At 36.4% G+C, this 24,378-nt stretch overlaps 1 protein-coding gene across 1 annotated transcript in view; it reads right to left on the bottom strand.

Moving 5' to 3' along the window:
- Window positions 1-2,533: 2,533 nt before the first annotated feature.
- Nop17l (PIH1 domain-containing protein Nop17-like) overlaps window positions 2,534-24,378 on the bottom strand; it is a 158,967-nt gene continuing 137,122 nt past the window's right edge. Inside the window, exon 6 of the mRNA XM_090387880.1 lies at window positions 2,534-3,269. Within this exon, the coding sequence (XP_090244006.1) occupies window positions 2,534-3,269 (736 nt within the window). The remainder of the gene's footprint in view (window positions 3,270-24,378) is intronic.

The following is a 24,378-nucleotide window of genomic DNA, read 5'->3' as shown; positions in this document are numbered from 1 at the left end:
ACTTGAAACATCAAGTTGAAAATCAAGAAGGAAACAGCTCTATAGTATCCATGATTACCCTTTCCTATAGGGGACTCTGGAGCAAGACCTCTGCAAATTTATTACAAGGTTTAGGTCTTACTAAATCTGACATAAAAGTCATCTGTCAGGGTGCTTCAGGGGACCTATGGTTGTTGGAGGCGACACCAAACTAGGACCTCAATGAGGAAACTACCTCCTATGTCTGTATAGTTTACGGACAACTAAGTTCTCATGTACTTAACATGACAATAAAGTAAAAAAAAAAAAAAAAAAAAAAAAGAACTACACAAACTGTGGATTGGACAGATGATATAGGAAGTGTTGGCTTTTTTTCCTTCTTTTTTCTGCTGATACTATATAAGCTTGCTTTCTTGAATCATTTGTCACTATTAATACTACTATTAATAAAATTATATTCTAACATAATGGCCTTTATCTTGTCTGAAGTAATGTAAGAATTTGAATATTTACAAAACATTATATAAAGTGAATGAAAAGAAGGATTCACCCTTAGATAATAATATTTTAACATCTTTATTAAATAAAACAGTGGTAAACAAAAATAAAACAAAGGTATAAGTGGATAACAAGAAAAATAACATTTGCTGAGTGGTATTTATAAGTCACTGTTCTACATGACAAACAACAAAAGAAATATTCATTATATATAAACATATTCTCAAAGAAAAGATCAAAACTCTGACTTTTACAGTCACATTATAAATACCAATGAAGCCATTTACTTTGTACAGTATACAGAGTGGTCATAAAAATTCAGTAATCACTGGTATATAAAAATGAAAAGCAACACTCATTCACTCACTCACTTTCTTAGTCTAAAAAAGTTTTTAATGTGCACTGTAACGCACAAAAACTCTGTTCATACCTAGGAATGTCAGTAATGCCAATAATCCATTTTGAAATGGGCAAACCCAATTTTTGAGCATGTGGAATTATTTTTAATGTGATTCAGAACAGGAAGGAGGAAGTGTCAACATCATAGGAACATGGTTACCAGTGATCTTATGGTTAACAAATCTTATGAATCTGTATGAGATAGTGAATTTTATACCATTATTGAGACTATAGATCTTTTTAACCTTTATAATGTCACAGAACTAAAGTTTCAGTGCACCATTTAAAAGCAAATTCTTATGTTTAATGAGCAAAATGATTAAATCACTAAAGAAAAAAATGTTACATATATTTCACCCACATATACAAATCCTGTTTTCACCCATTATTTCTTACCTAAAAGTTTAAGAAATAACCAAGTAACAAGAAAAAAGATTTTCTAAGTGGCATAAGTCAATGCTCTGCATGAACAAAAACAAAAGAAATATTCACATATAAACACTAAACATATTCCCAAAGGAGATAACAAAAGTGTATCTTTTACAGTCACTTTATAAATACCAGTTTAGCCACTTACTTTATATAGTATACAGGATGATTATAAAAACTCAGTAATCACTGGTATATTAAAAAAAAACATCACTTACTTCTCACTTTACCTTCTTCATTTAGTTACAGAAAAAGGAAAGCTCACTTTCACCGCAATAAGTGAAGTGACAAAAATTATATCATATAGTCTACAAATGAATTATCTGTAGATTATATAATATGTTAAAATTCATTTGTAGAATATATTAAATACAGTCTACAAATGAATTACCTTTTCTACCTTGAAAGCAGAAACTTTGAGAGAGAGAAGGACTAAAGAGAAAAAAATATATTTATTTTTTTATGCATTTCTGAAAACTTAACTGCTTAATGAAAAACTGCAAAAAAAATAAAATACTAATTATTAATATGAATATTCTGGATTTCTCAATTTAGTTATCTCAAAAACTGTCAACAGTATTTAAAACATGGGCATCTTTATGATATGTTTCCTATACTTAAAACATTTTTCTGACAGTCAAACTATATTTCAAGCTACTGTATACATTTTTTATCAATTGTATTAAACTTTCAAATAATATAATTAAAATAAATGAAAAATGCCCCTCAGAATAATATCTCTATGGGTGTATATGTAAACCTAGTCTATTTCCTATTTTACCACAAGTTTCCATTTTATCCTCTTATAAACATGCTTTTAGAGGATGTAATATGGGTGAAACAGTAAAGCACATCATACTACATACAGTAATTAAAAATATGCCACATACTACAAATATGTGCTTAACACATGGATCAAAATGGATATGTAGAAAATGTAGCAAAGAGTTATAATTAGAATTAATGCCACCTTATACAAAACTACACAGCAATAATGGAATCAGTTAACCACCTACCTATCTAAAAATAATAAATGAAAAAAAAATAAATGATCGGTGGTCTTAACAATGGTTGCTAATAGGAACGCTGCATTAAGCAACTGACTAAGTTCTTTGTGATATCTATCACTACTTTGTAGTGGAATAGTTTTTCTATCACCTTATTTTTGAATTAGATTAATCAGCTAAAAACTCCTATTTTATAAAGGTGAATTCTATTTCATAACATCTCAGTCAAGCTGCTGAATTATTTGATTGGTAAAATTAACTTGACATTTACTTTTATCCCATGACAAATCAATGTATGGTAAGCATTCTTCTTGCTCTATTTTTGTATTATCTTTACATTCATTTGAGCTTTCAATTTCCACATTATCAGATGAAAGAGAATGGTGTCCGGAATCACTTCCACATTCATCCTGTGAATCTTTGGAATTATGATCTTCTGAATCACACTCACTTTCCTCTTTTAATATTTTGACATTACACTGTTCTGAATTTTCGATTCTGTCTTGTAAGCCATTGACATAAAGCTCCTGTGCCTTGCTATCACTATGTGTATTTCTATATTCCATTTTTTTCCCTTTATTACGTCTTTTAGTTTGTCTTTTTCCTCTCCTACCTCTTCCACATTTTAGATCACCATTTGCACTGAAGCTGCTATTTTCAACATGATGACGATGATGGTCGATGGGAGTCCCCTCAAAAGTACTTTCTTCTTCTTTGATATCTGAAGCACCTGAAAATGTGTGATTTCCCTTGGTGAAAATATCTCCATTGGCAAAATCTACTGCAGAATTGGATTCTGTTTCTGTGATGCTGCTACCATCTGAACCTTCTCCAGAGTCCCATGTTTCACTCTCCCCACTATCAGAAGCTGAATCACTTGATTTGGATGTCCTTTTCTTTTTGTTTTTATTTTTTCTCTGATTCTTCTTTTTCTGACCTAATATGCTAGAATTTGCCCTAAATAAAAATAAACCATAGCAATTACATTAAAATTAAATTAAAGACAGCTCAATTTGTAGAAAAGTTTTCAAAAATATACATAAACCTTGATGAAAAAATTACTTATCCCCCTCTCACAAAATTTTCATAATAATTCTCATTCAGACTTAGTATTAAATGAAAACAATCTTTTATAAAATTATTACTATAAACATCTTAGTATATTAATAAACAACATTCCTGTATTCTTATTTATAATGTGGAAATGGATATGTTTTTGTTCTAACCTTAGCATCATAGGTGTTTTTAAAAAATATTTATTTATTTATTGTTAAAGGCATTTCTTCATAATATTTATTTCTGGTGACAGAGAATGGTTAAACCAACCAACAATCTCTTTTTAATACTATAGGAGAGTATTATAAATGTTCAATATTATTTTTTTTATCAGATAAAGCAGTTTATCAGCTTTAACAGTTTAAATAAAATGTTTTAAAGCTTTTTCTTTAATTTATCTATAAACTTCTGTTAATGCTGCAGTTATCTCTACAATAATCATGGCAGCATGCTGAATGCAATACCTGTTGGAGCCTCAATCATATATCAATGATTTTATTTTCTATGAAACTTGGCACGCTTAAGTCTTTCAAGGCTTAGGGTAGTGAGTTTTCTGCTAGTGATCAACCATGTGAGTGAATTTTGATGTTTTGTAAAAATGAAAACTATACTTAAAATGCTTTTAAATATTACTTTTTTTTTTCCTTATTTTGACTTGATTCCTCAATTTCATGGTGAAATTACTGTCATAAATCAAATCAAAATTTTAAACAAATTGTAAAAAATTCTCATTGTTAGTTTTTTTTTTTTGTTGTTGTTTTTTTGATACAGACAAGAGAGTTTGCAACAAGAAATGGCCCTCAATGTATATACACATACATGATCATCTGAGCATACATGAAAAGCATACAGGTACTGCAGAAAGGGCTAAAAAAGCAATCTTTCTTATAATGGAATTTTTCTTTCTACATCAGTGAACATTAACCATGTATAGTAAGCTAAAACAAAAGGACCATTAGTGAATTCCTGTTCAAAGACAAATACGATATCCACAGGCTGTATAATATATATAGTTGATAATATACATTATACATTAATTGTTTCTTCAGAAGCAATTAATGCAGAAATGCCTGAATATAAATAAAAAAAATTAAAAAGGGAGAAGCAAGCATTGAGAAGAAAATTATCATGAAGGTCTTCTAATGCAATGACAAATGAAAACATGATTCTTGTAGATAGGTAAACACTTTCAGAGAGAGAGAATGCTCAGCAGATATGAGGACATAATGCTGTAAGAGTACAATGATTTAGGATTTCATAAAGCATGCATTAAGTGGATTTTCCATTATTTTACAATAGGAAAGATAAAGTGTATTGAAATCTTGGCCATGTTTAAAGCCAAGAATTTCTTTTCATAATTATGGTCATAGGAAATAAAACATTTAACTTATGGTTCACAGACTAGGAGACAGATAGTTTTTGTTTGCTTGTCCTGGGATGATCAGTAGATAATTTTTAAGTTGTTCCTTAAATCGATCACAAACATGGCATCTACTAAACTTTTTTGAATTATAAAAAAAATTTATTTTTAGCTTTTCTGTTGAATTTAAAATAGTTATTTTATTAATCATTAGTTGCATAATTCATCCATTTCTCATTGTTTTAAATTTCTGTTTTTTTTCTATTACAGTCCCTCTCCCCTCCATTGCTCAATTTCCAGAATTTCATCCAAAACTACTGTGGAACAAAGCAGTTTTCATAAAAATATATATGATGGGTATGAAAATCCAAATTACAGAATAACAGTAATTCAAAATTACCAAATTTATCAATTTATATAAAACTATTCTCAAATTAAAGATGTAATAGACTTGTGCAGCAGCCGAGTGGTCAGGGGCAAGAGTGCAGTAGCACACACTCTTTGAGTAGACTGGTGTTCAAGCCCCTGACTACTAAATCTGCCAACCTGCACTGGATCACATGGTAGATTATGGTCCATTTCCCTCAACATGTATTGCTGAGGAGGCTTTCATCCTGCAGTGGACTGATAATGGCTGCAGTTTACTTTTTTATTAGACTTGTATTTGTTCTTTGATCACATATTAATAGCTTATATTCTTATCTTTGATGTACATTGTTTATTCTTAAATTAAGAATGAAGGATGTGGTAGGTCTTTGAGTGCTGAAATAAATTCATATTTTTGTATGTTTTTAAATTTTTTTTACATCTTGTAATTAAATTGCTTTATCACATTTTTAAATTAAGTGTTGCTGATTTTAACAACACCTTGAAAGAAAAAAAAATAAATAAATAAAAAGGTAAGTCCCTTAATTTTTATGAAAAGAAAAACTAATAATTCATATCATCATGCCCCAGTCATTCTAGGGGGAGAGGAATAATTATGACTGCTGGAGAAGCTGAGTTCATATTTTCCAACTGTGTGTGTGTGTGTGTGTGTGTAACCCCATACAAACTATTTAGCATCATGTCTATTACATACTAAATAAACAGCTAATCTCTGAAAATTGTGTGTAACACACTTATGCCATAAGCGCAACCTTCATCCGAACCCAGAACTGAAATTAAATAGGGATATCATTCAAGTTACATCATCAGATGTGAAATTTTTAGGGCTGTGACAAGAAGCTGACTTTTCTAAAGCATTTACAGACCAAATGTATGAGAGGCATCAACATAATTTGTATGCTCTCTTCCATTTCTTGGGGTTCAGATAGGTGTACTCTTCTCCACTTATATTGAGCCCTAGTTCAATCTCAGGTATATGCCATGGCCAAAGACAATGCTCTGAGATGGCTGGATTACTTACATCACCAAGCCATCCATATAGTGACACTTGCTTTTCACACATCTCTGATTCACAGCTTATATACTGAAACAAATGAACCACCTCTTTCAGCTCACCATATGCATTTGTCTTTAATATATGCCTTCAAACTAAAATCTTTACCTGATCATCCTACACAGGCAGCTGTAATTGCCCCATGGTGAGTAAACATGATGATGATACTGGCCATACACCTAACCAACCATATGGCATCTGGGTGCATGCACCTTTCATTGATTTACACCTGTCAGTAGAGTCCACTGCACAGTCATTTGGCAACCACTCCTACCTGAAATATTTGTTCTCCATCTTATGATTTCTCCTTTTGGAACTGGAGCAAGCAACAACTCCACCACTACTTGTTTATCAGCAGAATTTTGCTACACACTGGGATTGATATTCTGAATTTTTACTGGTTTATATGGGTACAAATAATTTAATATTATTAGTATTATCTTTGCTCAAAGCCCCCTACTTTGTCGGGGGCTTACCATTAGGTTAAAAGCTACATAAATATAATATGTTTATAGGCCCTACAGAATTAAGATAGCCTTTATGGGCTAACCAGATCACCTGAATCGTAAGCACGCTAATACCTATAGGCAAACACCATTTACCGAAAACATTCCACAATTAATTGTACATTTAGATAATTATATATATAAACACACACACACACATTGGTAAATCATTCTAAAATTGATTCAAACTCTTCTGTTAAATAATTCTCTATACTGGTAATTGCATGAATAATGTGTTCTTAGGGAACAAATGCAATAGACGTGATCATTTTTGAATGTAATGCAAAGTCAACATCTATATTGTATCTTCCTAGAAGACTGCACAATGCCAAGTGTTTCCAAAGATTTTTAAACAAGTGAAATAAGCAACCGTTAATGATTACAATTTCACATGGTATAAGAGGGGTATTAATATAATAATAACCTTAATGAGAAACAACTACATAGTGTCCTTCCCTAAATATAGAGAACAGGATTGTTTACTCGGAAAGTGTCTAGAGTCAGGAATTTCTCTCTCACATTCATATTTTTTTCAGTTAAAAATTTAATGAAACACTGGGATTTAATATATCTCATCAACTTTGTGAGTATAAATAGTTAATAAACTTTTTAATAATGTCACCAGGGCATTTATGTAATAATAGCAATCGTAATCACAAGAAAATATTGATTATCCATGAAATAAATTTAACAGAAATGTTTTTGTTATAATTTTTGTTGCCGAGTTGACTGTTTTTTTTTTTTTTTTCCTTTTTACAAAAGATGTTCTTATCTGACCACCACACAGTTAACATATGTAACTGAATTATTCACACCACATGTAAACATCTTAGCCTATAAAACCAAAGTTGGTTTATGTATATAAAAATATATTTTTTTTTTATTATTATTTTTTTTTTTATTATTTTATATATTTTTTTATTTATATACATATTCAGAGTGCACATACAAACAAGTCAGTGGACGTTCTCAAATACACTCTTTCCCTCACTTGCCACAGCACTCTGAATATATGACTTTTTTTTTTTTTAAGGTTAAGTTCACACCCTAACCCTCAACCACACACTTGCATAGCTTGGAGGTAAACCACACAGATGCAAAAATGCATATAGTTATGTGAATTACACCAGTTTCACTCCATTCATTAACACTAGGACTGAGACTTAGATGCATATGCCAAATATGCTACTGCATCTACACCAGTACAGCATAGCATATGCACACACACCATACAAATGTATACACATATACATAAACTAAGCAATACACTAGCACATGCACACACACCATACAAATATACACACACATACATAAACTGAGCAATAGACATTTGCTCGAACATTTATACATCTATTACATATACATGTATACAAGCATACAGACAACAACACTAAAATCACATTTGGGGATATCATTCACACTAGTATGGGCAGAGTAGGGGGGAACACAACAGGGCCCCAGGGATCAAATCAGGTAATAATTCCCCAGTGTTTCATTTGGGCAAGTTATTGTCAATACTGAGGTGGAATCAGCCTAACTGAGGATTAGGTTTGGTGTGTTTATACTATTTTGATATTTTTGGATCAAACTATTTGCTGGGTGTTTTGCTGATTCTATCTGAGAATTTGTTTTCTAATTTCAAAGACTGTTTTGTGCATATACTAGACAAACATTTTCAGCAAGTGGATGGGCGAAATGAGGTTTTTTTTTTTTTTTTGGCTGATGCTATATAAGCTTGCTTTCTTGCATAATGTGCCTTTACTAATGCTAATGCTAATATTTAACAAATTCCTTGTAGTATCCTTCCTCAGTAATAAAGAGATGCTCCTCGTTGCTGGGGTGGAGGCCAATCTTCAATATCATCAAGTTTCTTGGGGTGTCATAAATTGGGCACTTGTATAATAAGTGTTCCCAATTTTCAGGTGCACCACAGGCAGTTTGGGTCATCCATTAGAAGGGCAATGGGATGATAATTGGATGGGAGGCATTTGTCACCCTTTTTAGGAACTGGCTAGATATGCATAAATTGCAAGCAGAAGAGAAAATACCAGTAGAATAAGAAAGAGTAAAAAGGCGATACAGAACAGGTGTAAGCTCAGGAGACAGCTTTTGAGAACAAGGGAAGAAATATCATCAGGAGCTGGCACTTTCTGGGCATCAAAGCCGTTCAAAATTCTTCTGATATCCTTTTGAAGGAAGACCACAGAAGGCATTAAATGCAGTGTACTGGGAATGGCAGGACGAGATTTACCAAGCTCATCAATACATGAGTTAGAAGAAGAGTAGGATGCTAGCAGGTCAACATTATCTTTAGATAAGGTGGCAATAGAACCATCTAGTTTTAAAAGAGGTGGGAGCAGAGATGGGCAAAAGTTGCGGCCAATAGCTTTGGCAAGAGACCAGAATGCTTGACTACCATTTCGACAAGAAGCAAGTTTTATACTCTTAGCTTGTTCAAAATCTAGTTTGGACTAATTAATCATTTCTTTACAATTGTTATGAGCTCTGGTGTAGGCAGAAAATGAATCTGGAGATTTGGATGCAAGCCAATTGTGGTTGGCGCATGATAGCCTTAGATGCTGATGTGCCATTAAACTTCTAATAACCAACCAACCAACCAGCCAATTGTGGACAGCCTTGGCACATTTATTGGAAAACCAAGGTTAGATAAAGGAAGAGATTTTAAGGTGGAGTGTAGAATAAAGGATTTCATCAATACAAGAATTATTTCACTGACATGATCTGAGCAAAAACTGACATCAGATTTAAAACAGTAATCCAACAAAGGAAAAGAAGAAAACATATCTTACATATTATCCACCAAGTTATGACCTGAGGTGCCTAGAGGACACTCACCTTGACTATGTACTTGGAAGGGTTGTTTGTGAGAAAAAAGATCAAGAGTGTTGGCTGTGTGGTTAGAACTTTCTGGTTAATCTGATAGGTAAATGAACAAGCTGTGCAAGGTCATTAGTAATTGAAAATGCCTCAGCATCTCTACCTGTTAGGTTAAGATGCCAAGGCTTTTGCATCTAGGTCTGTGTGACTATAAAACGGAAACCAACTAGAGATGTGAACATTAAAATCACAAAGAAAAATTAGTTCACTGTTAGAAAAGTTGGCCTGGAGAAAGTAAAGTTTCAAAGAGATTAGGTCAAAGACTTCCAAGTAATTAGTGGAGTTGGGAGAATAATAGAGGCAATAGATGAATTTTAAGAAATGGGGTAGAGAGATTTTAAGCCAGAGAAGATCAAAAAGAGTAGATTCCAAATTATTAAGTCTCTGATACATGCACAAGTACCACCTTTGAAGTGAAAGGAATCATACTGTGAATAATTAGGGCAACTGAGATAAGCAGTGGTTGAATAAACTGATAATTGGAATTCTCTCAGAAAAGTATGTGGGATTGACAGAATGTAAGTGGACATGGACATCATTGACAATGCAACTGAAACCACATATATTTGTGGAATGAATGAGGAAGTGTTTCAGAGGTTTAGATCTTTTTGCAGATAAGTGTATTCTATTAGTTTGACTTTCATAATGTATTCAGTAGTAAGAAAAGGTGGTTGGAAGGATGTTGTATGAAGTAATAAAATTTTTGGATACAGCAAGAATATACCCAGCTCCTTGACATAATATGGCCTCAACAATGTCTCCCCCCACCACATACACACTACTCAGACTCCTTCTAGCCACTATCTGGCAGAGTAGAGGTAGCAAAATTATATACTAGCTAATCCAGAAGCCTCCTAGAGAGTTCCCAACAGGTTCGGTCGGGTGGACTATCTAGCGGCCAGCCTGCGAACACCATTTTAGAGCTGTGCCCTCAAAATATAGGGAAGACTAGATCTTGCCATGATGCCCATCATAACTACAAAAAGCCTTTGATCATTATTGCATGACAGAAGAGAGGAGGTTGCCAGAGCTTTTCTCTGCAGAGTAAATATGGGCTCCACCACTTTAAGCCCCCCCCAATAAGCAAAGTGGTGGTATTGCACCAGTTGATGAGCATGTAATTTACCATCTAGTATTGCCTGGTAACACAGAGGGAACGGCATTCCTCTGTGTGGTCGCCTCACCTTGAACCCTCCTTACATTAGTTTGCACCTGGGTAGTTACCTCCAGTATACTAAATGCCATATTTCAGGATTTGCAAATGGGGAATATACCCAGGATTATTAACAGTCACACATCCTGAAGGTGCAAGCAGAGGATTTGGTTGTTGCAGAACCAGACTTCACTGAAATTCAGTCTACTTGTATATCACTGGAATATCAGTTACATCAGCATTTTAGACTCCCATGTACCAAGCCCAGCTTTTCATGCCCAAGAGAATGTCTGTGACAGCATCATGGACCAGCATATATACTTCAGAATTCCAAGCTGTTGTGTTTGCTCTGAGCATATACAGGCACTCCTCTGGCTTACGTAATACTCAACTTACGGAAATTCCGACTTACATAAAATTGGACTTATGTAGAGTTCTGTGGAACACAACCCTTACGTAAGTCAGGGAGTGGCTGTATATGAAATGCAATACCACAAATTCTTCCTGTACACTGATTCTTTAAGTGTTTTACATGCTATTGCACGTATAAAGAATGATCACCATCCAGTTCTGGGTTGCACATGGGGAAACTCTATTCCAGTTTTGCTGGATTCCAGGCCATTCAGGGACTGAGTGAAATAAGTTACACCACCAGGCTGCAAAGTTAACCTTGCCCTTGACTGAATTCAACGCATTAATCCCTTATACTGATTTCTGATATGCTATCACGAAAGTTTTCTTACATTCTAGCGGGTAATGTAACATAAACAGAATACAAACAAATTATACCAAATGGACTGGGGCAACAATTGTTGTTTTTTTAATGAGTGAAGTAATGCTTATACTACTTTTAACCAACTGCTTCTGCCCTGTACAATTAGGCTGATTTTAACTGCAAAAAGATAATATGTTGTATGTTTTTACCTTCTTACAATTAATTCGCCTCTATCATACAGGCTTATAGCATTGTATGCTATGATCATACAGACTTATACATCTTTTACTTGCACTTTCTACACTTTACACAAGTTATCCATCTTATACGAGTGTTTTCATAACTTACATTTGTAGTTTGTATCATATACACTATACCTTTTGTGATTTACTGTTATACCCCTTACTGCCTGTAACCTTGGACTTGATGCAATATGGGTAGAGTTGCCACTATGCAATAAAACCACAAATCAACCAACCAATCAAGCCCACTAACAGTACTGAAAATCTGTAAGGATGCATTAGCATTAGTAGAGGCATATGATGCAAGAAAGCAAGCTTATGCAGCATCAGCCAAAAAAAAAAAAAATAAATAAATAAAAAAACCTCCACTTCACCCCTTTGTTCGTTCTAAATACCTGTCCAGCTGCTGGGCCTTAAATTTATTTAGGCTATCAACTTCCACAACAAGGGATGGAAGTCTGTTTCACCAACCAACTACCTGCTGAATAAAGGCAAATTTCTGCACATCTATCCTACATCTGTCTTTCCTCAATTTCAATTTATGCCCTCTCAGGTGATTATTCTGAGCAAGAGGCAGAATCCCATCAGCATTGGCTCACATCTAGTGAGTATGGGCTTGGCACACCCAGGGTCCTGGAGCTGGATATCATCATTCTTCTGTTTCTTGATGATTCCTTTCTGCTTCTGACTCTCTCTCTCTCTCTCTCTCTCCCCCTCTCTCAGGGAATTTTTTTTTTTTTTTTTTTTTTTGCCTGGTGCAGCATAAGCCTCAGGCTTCACTGCACCATATGGCTAATAATAATAATAATAGCATTGAGCATGCTTAAACCATTCAAGACTTTATACACCTCTATCAGATCACCTCGCTTGTGCCTAGTCTCCAGACACTGTAATTTGCAAAACTTAAGCCTTTCTTCATAAGAGCAACCCTTTGTCCCTTTGTTCCATTCACTAACCTTGTTGCCCTTCTCTGTACTCGTTCCAGCAGCTCTACATCCTTCTTGAAATGAGGCCTCCAGACCTGTATACAGTACTCAAGGTGTGGCCTGACCATTGCCTTATACAAGGGAATAATCACCTCCTTATCCCTGCTAGAAAAATTCCTGTATATCATTGACAAGACACCATGAGCTACTCTTGCAGCCTGTCTGCACTGCTCAGAGAACTTCATATCTGCCTGCACAATTACCCCCAGGTCATTTTCATTCTCTACAACTCTCAGTGTAGTACCACAAAGTTGATACGTTGCTCTGGGGTTGCTGTTTCCCATATGTAGTACTTTACATTTGTCAATGTTAAACTTCATTTGGCACCTCTCAGCCCATCTTTTCAGATCCTGTTGCAGCAGCATAGCGTCAGTAGTGTCCTTAACAACCCTGCCAACCTTTGTATCGTCTGCAAACTTGGACATTAAGCTTGATATACCATCATCAACATTATTTCTAAATACAGAAAACAATAATGGATCCAATACTGAACCCTGAGGGACTCCACTAATAACATTAGCCCACGATGAGCAGTGTCCATTGATTACCACTCTCTGTCTTCTCCCCCTCAACCACCCCTTTATACATAGCAGCAGTCTTCCATGTGCAACAGTATCAAAAGCCTTTCTAAGATCCAAGTATATAATATCAAAGTTATTCCCAGCATCCAGCTCTTTTCTGACTGCATCATAGTATCTAATCAAATTGGTCAGGCAAGACTTCCCCTTAACAAAACCATGCTGTGTCCGAGCTATAACTGAAGTCTTGTCTAGATGATCCTGCAGTGCTATTTTAACCAGTGCCTCTATTAATTTTCCTGGAACAGATGTTAAACTCACAGGTCTATAATTACTTGTGACAGCCTTTGATCCTCTGTGAATTGGGATCACATTTGCACATCTCCACTCTGTGGGTACCTCCCCTGAGTCCAAGGAACCTCTCATAATTATGGCTAAGGGTTTGCTTACTTCCTTTGCTGCCTCCTTTAATATAACTGGATAGATCCCATCCACCCCAGATGCCTTTCTTGTGTTTATCTTCAACAATTTCTCCTCCACTTTACTCTCAGTTATTACAAGATTATCTAGTTTACTGCCAGAGTTGAATACACCTCTGGCATTCCCCTCGTTGAATAACTCCTCATGTGTGAATGTCGATGCAAAATATTCATTTAGTTAGTTAGCTACCTGAGCAGGATCATCAACAGTTTAACCATCGATATCAAGCGGAACAATCTGATTCATCCCCTTCCTTTTAGAGTTTACATAAGTAAAGAACTCTTTTCTGTTTTTCTTTGCATCCCTTGCCAAAGATTTCTCGTAATCTGCCTTTGCCTGCCTAACCTCCTTTGTGACTTGGTTACAGACGAGCTTATATCTATCATAGGCTTCTATGTCATGTGTTAATTTATATGTATCCCATGCATTTTTCTTCTCTGCCATGTGTCTCATTAGTTCATCTGACATCCATTTAGGCCTAAACCTTGAACAATATTTCTTAGTTGGTATGTAAAGCCTAGCAGCTTCCAAGATAAGTTCTTTCAATGCTTCCCATTTTGAATTTGCTGTTGGTAACATCATCAGTTGGTCCCACTGTATAGAATTTAAATACTGTCTCAGACCATCGTAGTCGCCTTTACAAAAGCAATAACCCTTCCCTATACCCCTGATGGTAGTTACCTCTTTGAGTAAATCCAACTTCAGCACACTGTGATCACTGCCACCTAGTGGTTCCTTTATCTGCAGATTCTTAATGCATGAGGAATCACTGCTGATAATCAAATCAAGATTATTCCTCCCTCTAGTTGCCTCCCGAACATGCTGATGTAGAAAACAATCATCCAATAAATCCCCAAAAGCCTTGCTAGTGTGTGAGTGACCAACCCACAAATTCCAGTCAATATCTGGGAAATTAAAATCCCCCATTATAAGACTCTCTGATTTACTGGCCCACTCTATTTACCTGTACAGTTTCTTATTATACTCATCAGAGTCATTAGGCCTATAGCACACTCCTACTCTCAATTTTGATCTCCCAATGCTTATGTCACACCAAACTGACTCGACACTGCACTGTCCAGCGATGTCAACTGGCTTCACTTCCTTGGATTTTATGTGTTTCTTAACTAATAGCATAACTCTTCCTCCCTTCGTATTCTGTCTATCCTTTCTGTAGACGCTGTACTCCCCAAATTCCAGTTCTGCATTCCTTATATCTGTGTGACACCACGTCTCTGATATCCCAACAATATCCGCCTTTGATGCTTTGAGCAATATCTCAAATTCATCAAATTTATTTACCAAACTCCTAGCATTGGTGTACACGCAAGTATACATGCACCTGTTCCTATTCTTAGCTCCCCTAACACAACCCATGTGTTTTCTTGTACCGCAATGACTCTGAAACATCCTGCATCTTGTTTTCCAGGCTTCTGCTCATTCTAATAGAAGCAGTGCAAGAATCACTTTCACCTCTGCAATTGGCTACTGTTAATCTATTAGTCCTTGAATCCCCCCCAAGGTAGCAGTTTTCCGACCCACCTAACACTGCCTTGATAGCATCAGCAATGCACTGGTCTCTAATCTCTGGTAAGTTAACGTGTTTCTGCAGTGTGAAATGAGGACTGTCTGCACAGTAAACAAAGTTATGACAATTCCAATGACCATTTTATTTGAACACTGCTTCATCTGATTGCATGATTATATCCTGAAAACCATGTACCTGAAAAAATTGTACTTGTCAACCAGCATCATTTTCCTGAATCACATGCAACAGCAGAGATATGAAAGGTTTAAACTTTATAACAAACCTCATAACATTTAAGTAACTCAAACAGTCTTGGGAACACCATCTTGTTGACTCCTTTTGTGACTGATCATAACACTTCTAATGGCTTGAATGTTTTAGGCACTTTTTGATGTTCTTTTCCTCCCACAGCTTTCCTTATTAATGCTGTGAACAGTTCCATGTCCTTCATGAAGGTGGGTTATTAATAGATGCACTGGTACCCTTCCTGTACTGGTTCAGAATGTATGGGAATGTCAATTCTCATACATATTGAGCCTCTCTTTATAACATTTTTATACTTTTAATATCATTTCAGAATGCACTGCCTTTCTTCCAATGTTAATTTATTATTCTCCATAAGTCACCAGATAATCTGCAACATTATTGAGAAACCTATAACTTTTTATCCACATTTGTCATTCTACCTACAAAATATGGCTATTTAAATCGTTTATACATAACTCTGACTTACTCTGATTGTACCTCTTATTATTCTCAAGGTGACAATTTATTTCAAGAATACTGCTATAAAGCACACTAAGTTCAGGTATATTGATAAGAGTATTCTTGCCATATGAACTACAGTAATCAAAACTCTTTTAAATTAATTATCTCCTAATAGGTTCATGCCAACTGACAGTCTTTATACATGCAACCTTCAGTTATCTAGCACACAATTTGCATTTTTCTCTTTCCAACCAATGATCTAATTTTCCATAGATATATAAAAATTCACTCAGGCATTTACATTATTTTGGCAATATCCTATATAATAGACCTAAATATATATGTTACTAGACTGAAATTTGGTAAATCTAAGGGTTTAACCATTCACTTTGGTAAGTCAGAATCTTTTACATTGTCTGACTGAAGTACAGTCAGTCCTCGTATAACACATGTTTACACTACACGAATTTGATCATACGCGATTTATAAATAGGGGAATGATGTCACATATAACACGAACATAATTCGCTTATGCACGATTTGCCTTTGTGTTTACAAGAAATGATAGTCTAACGCAGCATAATCACCCCAGCTGAACACAACACAGTAGAAATGAAAAGAAGATTCTGAAAATTTATTTGTTTTTATGAGTTCGTGGAAGGGGAAACACATTTCACATAATAACGTAAAAACCCACAGAAACTTCACTAGCAGGAACCCCCAATAAACTGGAAACTGCAAATTGTTTTTATTGTTTTATGGTAGTGACCTCCAGAAATGTGCTTTAGAAAAACATAAGCATGTAATATGTGAGAATAGTGTGTTTCCGCCTTTACGCATTGTTTATTCCGTTTCTACATGGGCACTGCATCGTTTATCCAGTTGCTATTTGTTCATTTATGTATATCAAGCTTGCCTCCTCATTTTTGTTCTTTTTATACTTGTGCTCTATTCTCAAAAAAATGAGTAAAATACTTGAAAAAAGTGTGAAAAGGAAGCGTTCTGGTGAAAATACTTCAGAGAAAAAAAGAAAAGCAATATCGATAGAAGAAAAATATGAAATTGTGAAAAGCTTTTAGCAGAATGAAAGAACATGCGATATTGTGCATGCTACAGGCCTAAATGAGGGAACGCTGAGAACAATTAGAAAGAATGCAGAAAAAATAAAAGCAACTTTCATAGCAGGAATAACACAAAGTGTAACAAAATCAATTAGATCAAGACACAAAGAACTGGAAGAGATGGAACATCTTTTATCTGTTTGGATAGAAGATCAAACAAAGAAGAGATCGGGAACAAGTTTGCTTACGATAAAAGCAAAGGCATTGGCAATATTTGAAGACTTTAGAAATAAAGCTGAAAACCCTCAAGAAGTGCCTCCATTTACTGCCAGTAGTGGCTGGTTCAATAATTTCAGGAAATGTCACGCTTTCCATAATGTGAAATTATCAGGTGAAGCTGCGAGCACAAATGAAACAGCAGCAAAGGCATTTCCGCCGATACTGAAAACCTAATTGAGGAAGAGGGCTATACACTGGACCAAATTTTCAACTTTATGAAACCGGAATGTATTGGAAAAAAATGCCATCACACACATATATCTCAAGAGAGTAAGCACGAGCTCCAGGCTTCAAGGCTGCTAAGGATAGACTGACCGTTATGTTAGGAGCAAATGCAAGTGGCGACTTGAAACTGAAGCCTGTTGTTGTTTATCATGCAGCCAATCCACGAGCGTTAAACTGCAGCCATTCCACGAGCGTTAAAAGGGATCATAAGTACTACCCTGGGTGTTTACTTTAGGAACAGCAGAAGAGGGCAGATCTTCACTGACCTTTTACTACATGTGTTTGAGGATGTGTTTCAAAGCTATTGCAAAAAGAAAAATTTGGATTTTAAGATTTTAATTATTTTGGATAATGCACCAAGTTACCCTCCACTCCAACCCTTGCTGAACTGTCACCAAACATTAAAATTCTGTTTTTACCACAGAATACAACATCTCTTATCTAACCACTTGACCAAGGAGTAATTGCTGCTTTTACGCACTATTACACAAGACACACATTTAAGATGCTGATAGCAGAAACAGAGGGCGAAAATGCACCAACAGTTAAAAGACTTCTGGAAATGATTCAGCATAAAGAATGCAATTTACATAATTGTGGAGGCTTGGAACGAAGTGACAAAAGAATGCTTAAATGGTGTTTGCCGGCCTCTTTTACCAGATTTTATTTGTAATTTTAAAGGCTTTGATCCTGTAAACAAGCTTCCTAAATTAAAAGCACATTCATTGTGTTATCCTCGCAAAGCAGGTTGGCTTTGAGGAATTGCAGCCATCAGAAGAACTTTCAACTGAAGAACTGCAATAACTTGTTGCTGGAGGGCAGGTGGAAGATGAGGAAGACGATGAAGTTGAATGCCTGAACACCACCATAAAACAGCTTTCTACTTCAGAGTTATCTTCAGTTTTAGAAGAGCCCATCATACAATTCGATCGGCTTTGGAGCCATATAAGCAGCTGCTTTGTGAAAGATTGCAAAACAACAGAAACTAGATGTCATTTTTATGAAAACACCCAATAAAGAGACAGAAAATGAGCCACAGCCCTCTAGTTCTGGTGTGACCACATTTAGTCCGAAGGCATCTCATCGGCATCTCCTCCACCTCCCAGTTCCGATAATTATGACAACTTCCCATCACTTTCTCCATAATTCCGCTGCTTCAACCCTTTCTCAAGCCCTTTTCCTCAATCTGTCTTCATTTATTTTTAAGGTTATGAATCTAAATTTAAATGATTAAATTATTAATTTTACATTTTTCAACTGTGTAAGTGTTTTATTACGATTATTTATTGCGTTTGGTAATTATTTATTGTGTTTTGGTTACAAATGTGTGTCCAGTCTTGGGTGGTCGGCACCTAACCCTATTTTTCCCTAGGGCCTGTTGTTTATATTACACGATTTTGCATTGCACGAGGGTTTCTAGGAATGCAACTATCATATTATACGAGGACTGACTGTACTTATACATCAGTGAGATATATAACAGTTTGTATTGGTAATTGCATTTGCAATTGTTTTCTATTATAACTGAAGTACTGTATATTAGATGCTCTGAATACAATGAATGTGTTGCCCAGGCAACATTGTGGGGATGGAAGACATATTTCCCTGTACCTTCATTTAAAAATCAAAATTGCAAATGAAGCAGGAAGTTATCATTCACCTTTACACACTTGTCTGATTAGCACTTTTCCAATTACCCCATGAGGAGATTATTTCCCCCCCCCCCAAATACTGTTCATAACAGTATGAAAATGAAAGAAATAATAATTTCCTGGTTAATTTTCTTTTCTAATTTTTAAACAAGCGAATTGCAAATACACAAGGTTGCCTGTGTTACATATTCACTATATTCCAAATATACGAATATGTTGCCCAGATAACTTTAAAGGGATAGCAAATATATCCTTTTTTAAAAATATATTTTTAAAAAAGGGCAAATATATGCCCTTTTTTAAAAATCAGAAAAGCAAATGAATCGTTAATTTGGATAGATCATTTTTTGATATTCTGGAATTTTAAGAAAGCATTAGCAAGGGCACATGATGCAAGAAAGCAAGCTTATATAGCATCAGCCAAAAAAAAAAAAAAAAACACAACACACAAACACTCTTCTCATTTCACTCATGCACTCACTCCAAATGTTTGTCTAGTTCTGCCTCGAATCTGTTTAAGCTATCAACTTCTACAACGACAGATAGAAGTTTGTTCCAGCAATCAACTACCCTCTGGCCTAAAGGAAAACTTCCGCACATCTATCCTACAACTATCTTTCCTCAATTTGAATTTATGCCCTCCCAGGCAATTATTCTGAGCAAGAGGAAGAATCCCATCAGCATTGAGCATCAAGGCTTTATACACCTCAATCAGATCACCTTGCAGGCCTAGCCTCCAGACACTATAATTTGCAAAATTTAAGCCTTTCTTTGTAAGAGCAACCCTTTGTTCCATTCATTAATCTTGCCCTTCTCTGTACTCATTCCAACAGCTCTACATCATTCTTAAAATGAGGCCTCCAGACCTGCATACAGTACTCAAGGTGTGGCCTGACCACTGCCTTATACAAGGGGATAATCACCTCCTTATATCTGCTAGAAAAATTCCTGCATATCATTAACAAGACATCATGAGCTACCCTTGCAGACTGTCTGCACTGCTCAAACAACTTCATATCAAGCCTGCACAATTATCCCCAAGTCCTCTTCATTCTCTATCACAGTGTAGGTGTTGGGCATCTCTCCCCCCTGGATGGTACAAGAATACTGGACTACCTCGGACCACAGAGTTCTAACCTTTGACGTAGCAAAGTATCCACCTAGATTCCTCTCGCCAAGATCCGCCATCCAAAAAGCAGACTGGAACTTATTCCAACAGACATTGATGGAAAAAGCCAGGAATTTCGACCCAAAATATCTCAATCCAGACCAACACCAACAAAAAGTAACGCAGCTTATAACTGAAGCAGCAAACATGGCCATCAGGAAGAAGCTCATTCCCAAAGCGGTCCACTGGTGGTCACCGTAACTTCAGGCAATAAGACAGTGAGTGAATAATGCCTGAAAAAGGTTCCAAAGGGCACGCAGATCTTGGCCTCAAGCAGAGGTTGACATACTCAGACAGCAATACCAGGAGGTCAGGAACCAATATACGGCTCAAATTAAAACAAGAAAGAGATGCTCCTGGAAAGACCTTGTATTCACAGTGGGAAATGCAGACACCTGGGGAGTGGTATATAAAGTTACCACCAGTAAATTCCTCAGGGGAGAAGTCATTGCTGCCACCTTAACACCTCAAGGGACATACACCAGATCCTGGCACTCTTCCATTAATAACATATTGGACCATATCCTCCTACCTTCAATAACTCCACACACGCAGGAACAGAGAACTCTCTGCGAGAGGAATGATAAATACTCCACCCAGACAGTGGAGCCCCCTTTCATGATAACAGAACTCAACATAGCTGCAGCCAAAATGCAAAACAGGAAAACTCCCAGCAAAGATCAAATAGAGCCAGAAATACTAAAAAAGGCAGTGGAAATTATACCGGATACCATATTAAACCTAGCAAATCAATGCCTCACGGAGGGTTTCTTTCCAACTTCATGGAAGACAGCCCGAGTCAGACTTATCCTGAAAAAACCCCACTAAACCCCAGGACATGCCAGGCTCATACAGGTCTATCGCTCTGCTGTCGATGCTGAGCAAGCTCGTTGAGCAACTCATCTACCATAGAATTGAAAACCGATACCAGAATGCTCAACTGATGTCAAGAAACCAATTTGGTTTCAGGAGGTGATGCTCCACCACTGATGCCCTCGAGAGAATCATTGATGCAGTCAGAAACTGTAACAGGAAATATTTCCTCCTCATCTCAATTGACTTCACTGGAGCCTTTGACTCCCTCCGGTGGCCCAGTGTTCTGGCCAGGCTACGGCAGGCTCAAATCCCATCAAATCTATTTTGCTGCCTGAAATCTTACCTGGAAAACCGAAGAATCACTGTCAGCACTCCCTATACATCTGTATCCAGACCGGTTTACAGGGGCTGCCCCCAGGGATCCGTCCTGGGGCTGCTCCTGTGGAACTTGATTCTTGATGAGTTTTTACATCTGGATATTCCAAATGTCATTACACAGGCATACACTGATGATCTGATTATGATGCTTCAAGCAGACAGCTTGTTTGTTTGTTTGTTTGTTTTTGGTTTTATTGGCGCATTAGCTACTAAGGCTATAATGCGCCAGGACCATGTCATGTATAAAAAAAAAAAAAAAAATTTAAACTTTCAGTGACCTAATTAATTAGGTCACCGTGTCAAGAAGTATAAGAAAAATGTAAATTTTATAAACGAGTAAAAATATTTATTGATTTTAAAAATCTAAAAATAGCAGACACATTGTCATTGTCGGATAAAATCTGACTGAGTGTATACGGCTCAGTCAGATGATTAAAAGCAGTACAACGGATATTACTAAAATCTGGACAATCAATTAAAATGTGTCTCATAGTTAAAATTGTGCCACAGGACACACACACATAGGAGGGTCATCAGCCCTCATCAAGCAGACAGCAGGGCTCAACTGGAGGCCATAGGCAATCATGCTACATGATTGGGCCAAGAGGAATCTTCTAACGATCTCAACCGAAAAAACAAACTCAATACTCCTCAGGGGTGTTCTTGACCCTGGTAGACCTCCACTAATCAAATTAAATGGAGCGACCATCAAACTCAAACAGGAACTAAAATATTTAGGAATAATACTAGACCGAAACTTGAACTTCACATCTCATCTCTGTTACCTCAGAACCAAAACAAGGAGGCTCTCGGCCCTGATAATCAAAATCACCAGGAGGGACTGGGGACTAAAGAAGAGGGCCCCTCCCTTCTATACAAAGCTCTCTTCATCCCTATCCTTGCCTATGGTGCAGGCACCTGGTATCAGAAAACAAACACAATGGTCAACAAGAAAAAGCTGGAGTCGATCCATACTATTGACAACAACTAGAGCCTGCTGCACAGTGAGCACCCATGCGCTTCAAGTCCTGGTGGGCTTCCTTCCCCCGGACCTGGAGATTGTGCATTGTGGGCTGCTGCACCAAAATTCGAAAGGAAGAACCACAACTTATCTACACTACTCAACAGATCCACAGAAAAGCAAATCCTCAGAAAATAAGAGGTTAACGGAACATCTGCAATCTATCTGGCAAAATAGATGGAATCTTACCACAAAAGGGCAAGTCACCAAAAAATTTATACCGATGTCAGTAGGGTATTAGTATTAGTATTAGTAACGGCCGTATGGTGCAAGAAAGCCTATGGCTTATGCTGCACCAGCCAAAAAAAAAAAAAAAATCCGAACAAAACAATGATAAAAACAAAAATTAAATAAATAATAATAATTAATAAATAAATAAAAATAATATAATGAAATAAAAAATAAATAAAAAGGAAATTAATCCTATCATCCTATGCGCTTCCCTTACCCGAAAGTACTATCCAGATGACCTTTGAATTTCCCCAAACTGTCGGCCTCTACCACCCATGAAGGCAATTTATTCCAGTAATTTATAACTCGCTGGCTAAAATAAAACTTCCTGCAGTCCAATCTAAACATTTCCCCGCGTAACTTGAATTTATGTCCCCTAGTTCTAGCATCATTTATAATCTTGAAAATTTCGTCCTCATTCATTTTACTGATGCCTCTCAGAGCCTTAAACACCTCAATCAAATCTCCTCTAAGGTGTCTAGTTTCCAAACTCTGCAACCCACATATTCGAAGTCTTTCTTCATAAGGACGCCCTTTTGCCGATCTCACCAGGCGAGTTACCCTTCTTTGCACCCTTTCAAGAAGCTCGATGTCTTTCTTTAGGTGCGGTCTCCATACTTGAACACAGTATTCCAAGTGTGGTCTAACATAAGCCTTATATAATGGGATTATCACGTCCCTATCTCTACTTGCAAAAGTTCGATAGATCATCGATAGGACACCATGGGCCTTCCTTGCAACCTGTTTACAATGCTCAGAGAATTTCATGTCTGACCGTATCGTAACACCCAAGTCCCTTTCCTCCAGTACTGGGTTCCAACACATTCATACGTTGGCATTCGAGGTGAGCGGACGCGTTTAGACAGGGCTCCTCAGTTAAGTGGTTTACTTTTGGATAGTGCTTTTAAATATTTGATTTATTTAGATATTGTTGGATTATTTTGTTATAGGTTTTCCTGTAACTGTTTGATTTTAATAATATTATAGATATAATTTTTTAAAGTTACTTTCATTGATATTTATTTAATTTTATAATGGTAGTTACGAGATCTGCCTTAAACACGTCACGGGGTATCGTAACTCACACGGAAATAGCCGATGGCGATTTACGGGTGAGTCATGATTTAATTCGTTGTGGAACCTGTGGAATGTTTTCCAAGGTCGACCTGGCGACTAATCCTACCTCACCTGGGGATTCTTTTCTTTGTGATCGATGTAAGGAGTGCACCGATCTTAAATTACAATTTGGTGCACTGATGGAACAATTTGAATCCCTTAAAAAACGAGTGCTTGCCCTCGAAAATAATGCTTCTGGGAGCTCGTCAGGGACTCAAAACTCCAGCAATCTACCAAGTGATGCACACCCGAAGTGCAAACTACCTTGGTTAAAAAGGACATTGTTTTATTAGGAGACTCCATTGTCAGGGAAACGGGGAATATTTTTTGTAATAAAGATAGGTGGAGCAGAACCAGGGTATGTCTGCCGGGAGCAACTATTGATGATGTCACCAACAGACTGTCAGATTTTAAAGGGGGAAAAGAAAATATTATTATTCATGTGGGGACAAACGATATTAAACGTACACGATCTGACGATTTGTTGGAAAAATACAGGACCATGCTGAGGAAATGTCGCGAGCTAGG

This window comes from Mastigoproctus giganteus, chromosome 13, assembly GCF_048544385.1.
Source record: "Mastigoproctus giganteus isolate SK-2022 chromosome 13, ASM4854438v1, whole genome shotgun sequence".
Taxonomy (NCBI): Eukaryota; Metazoa; Arthropoda; class Arachnida; order Uropygi; family Thelyphonidae; genus Mastigoproctus; species Mastigoproctus giganteus.
The sequence above is the reverse complement of the archived record's forward strand: the minus strand, read 5'-3'. Positions and strand labels throughout refer to the sequence as shown.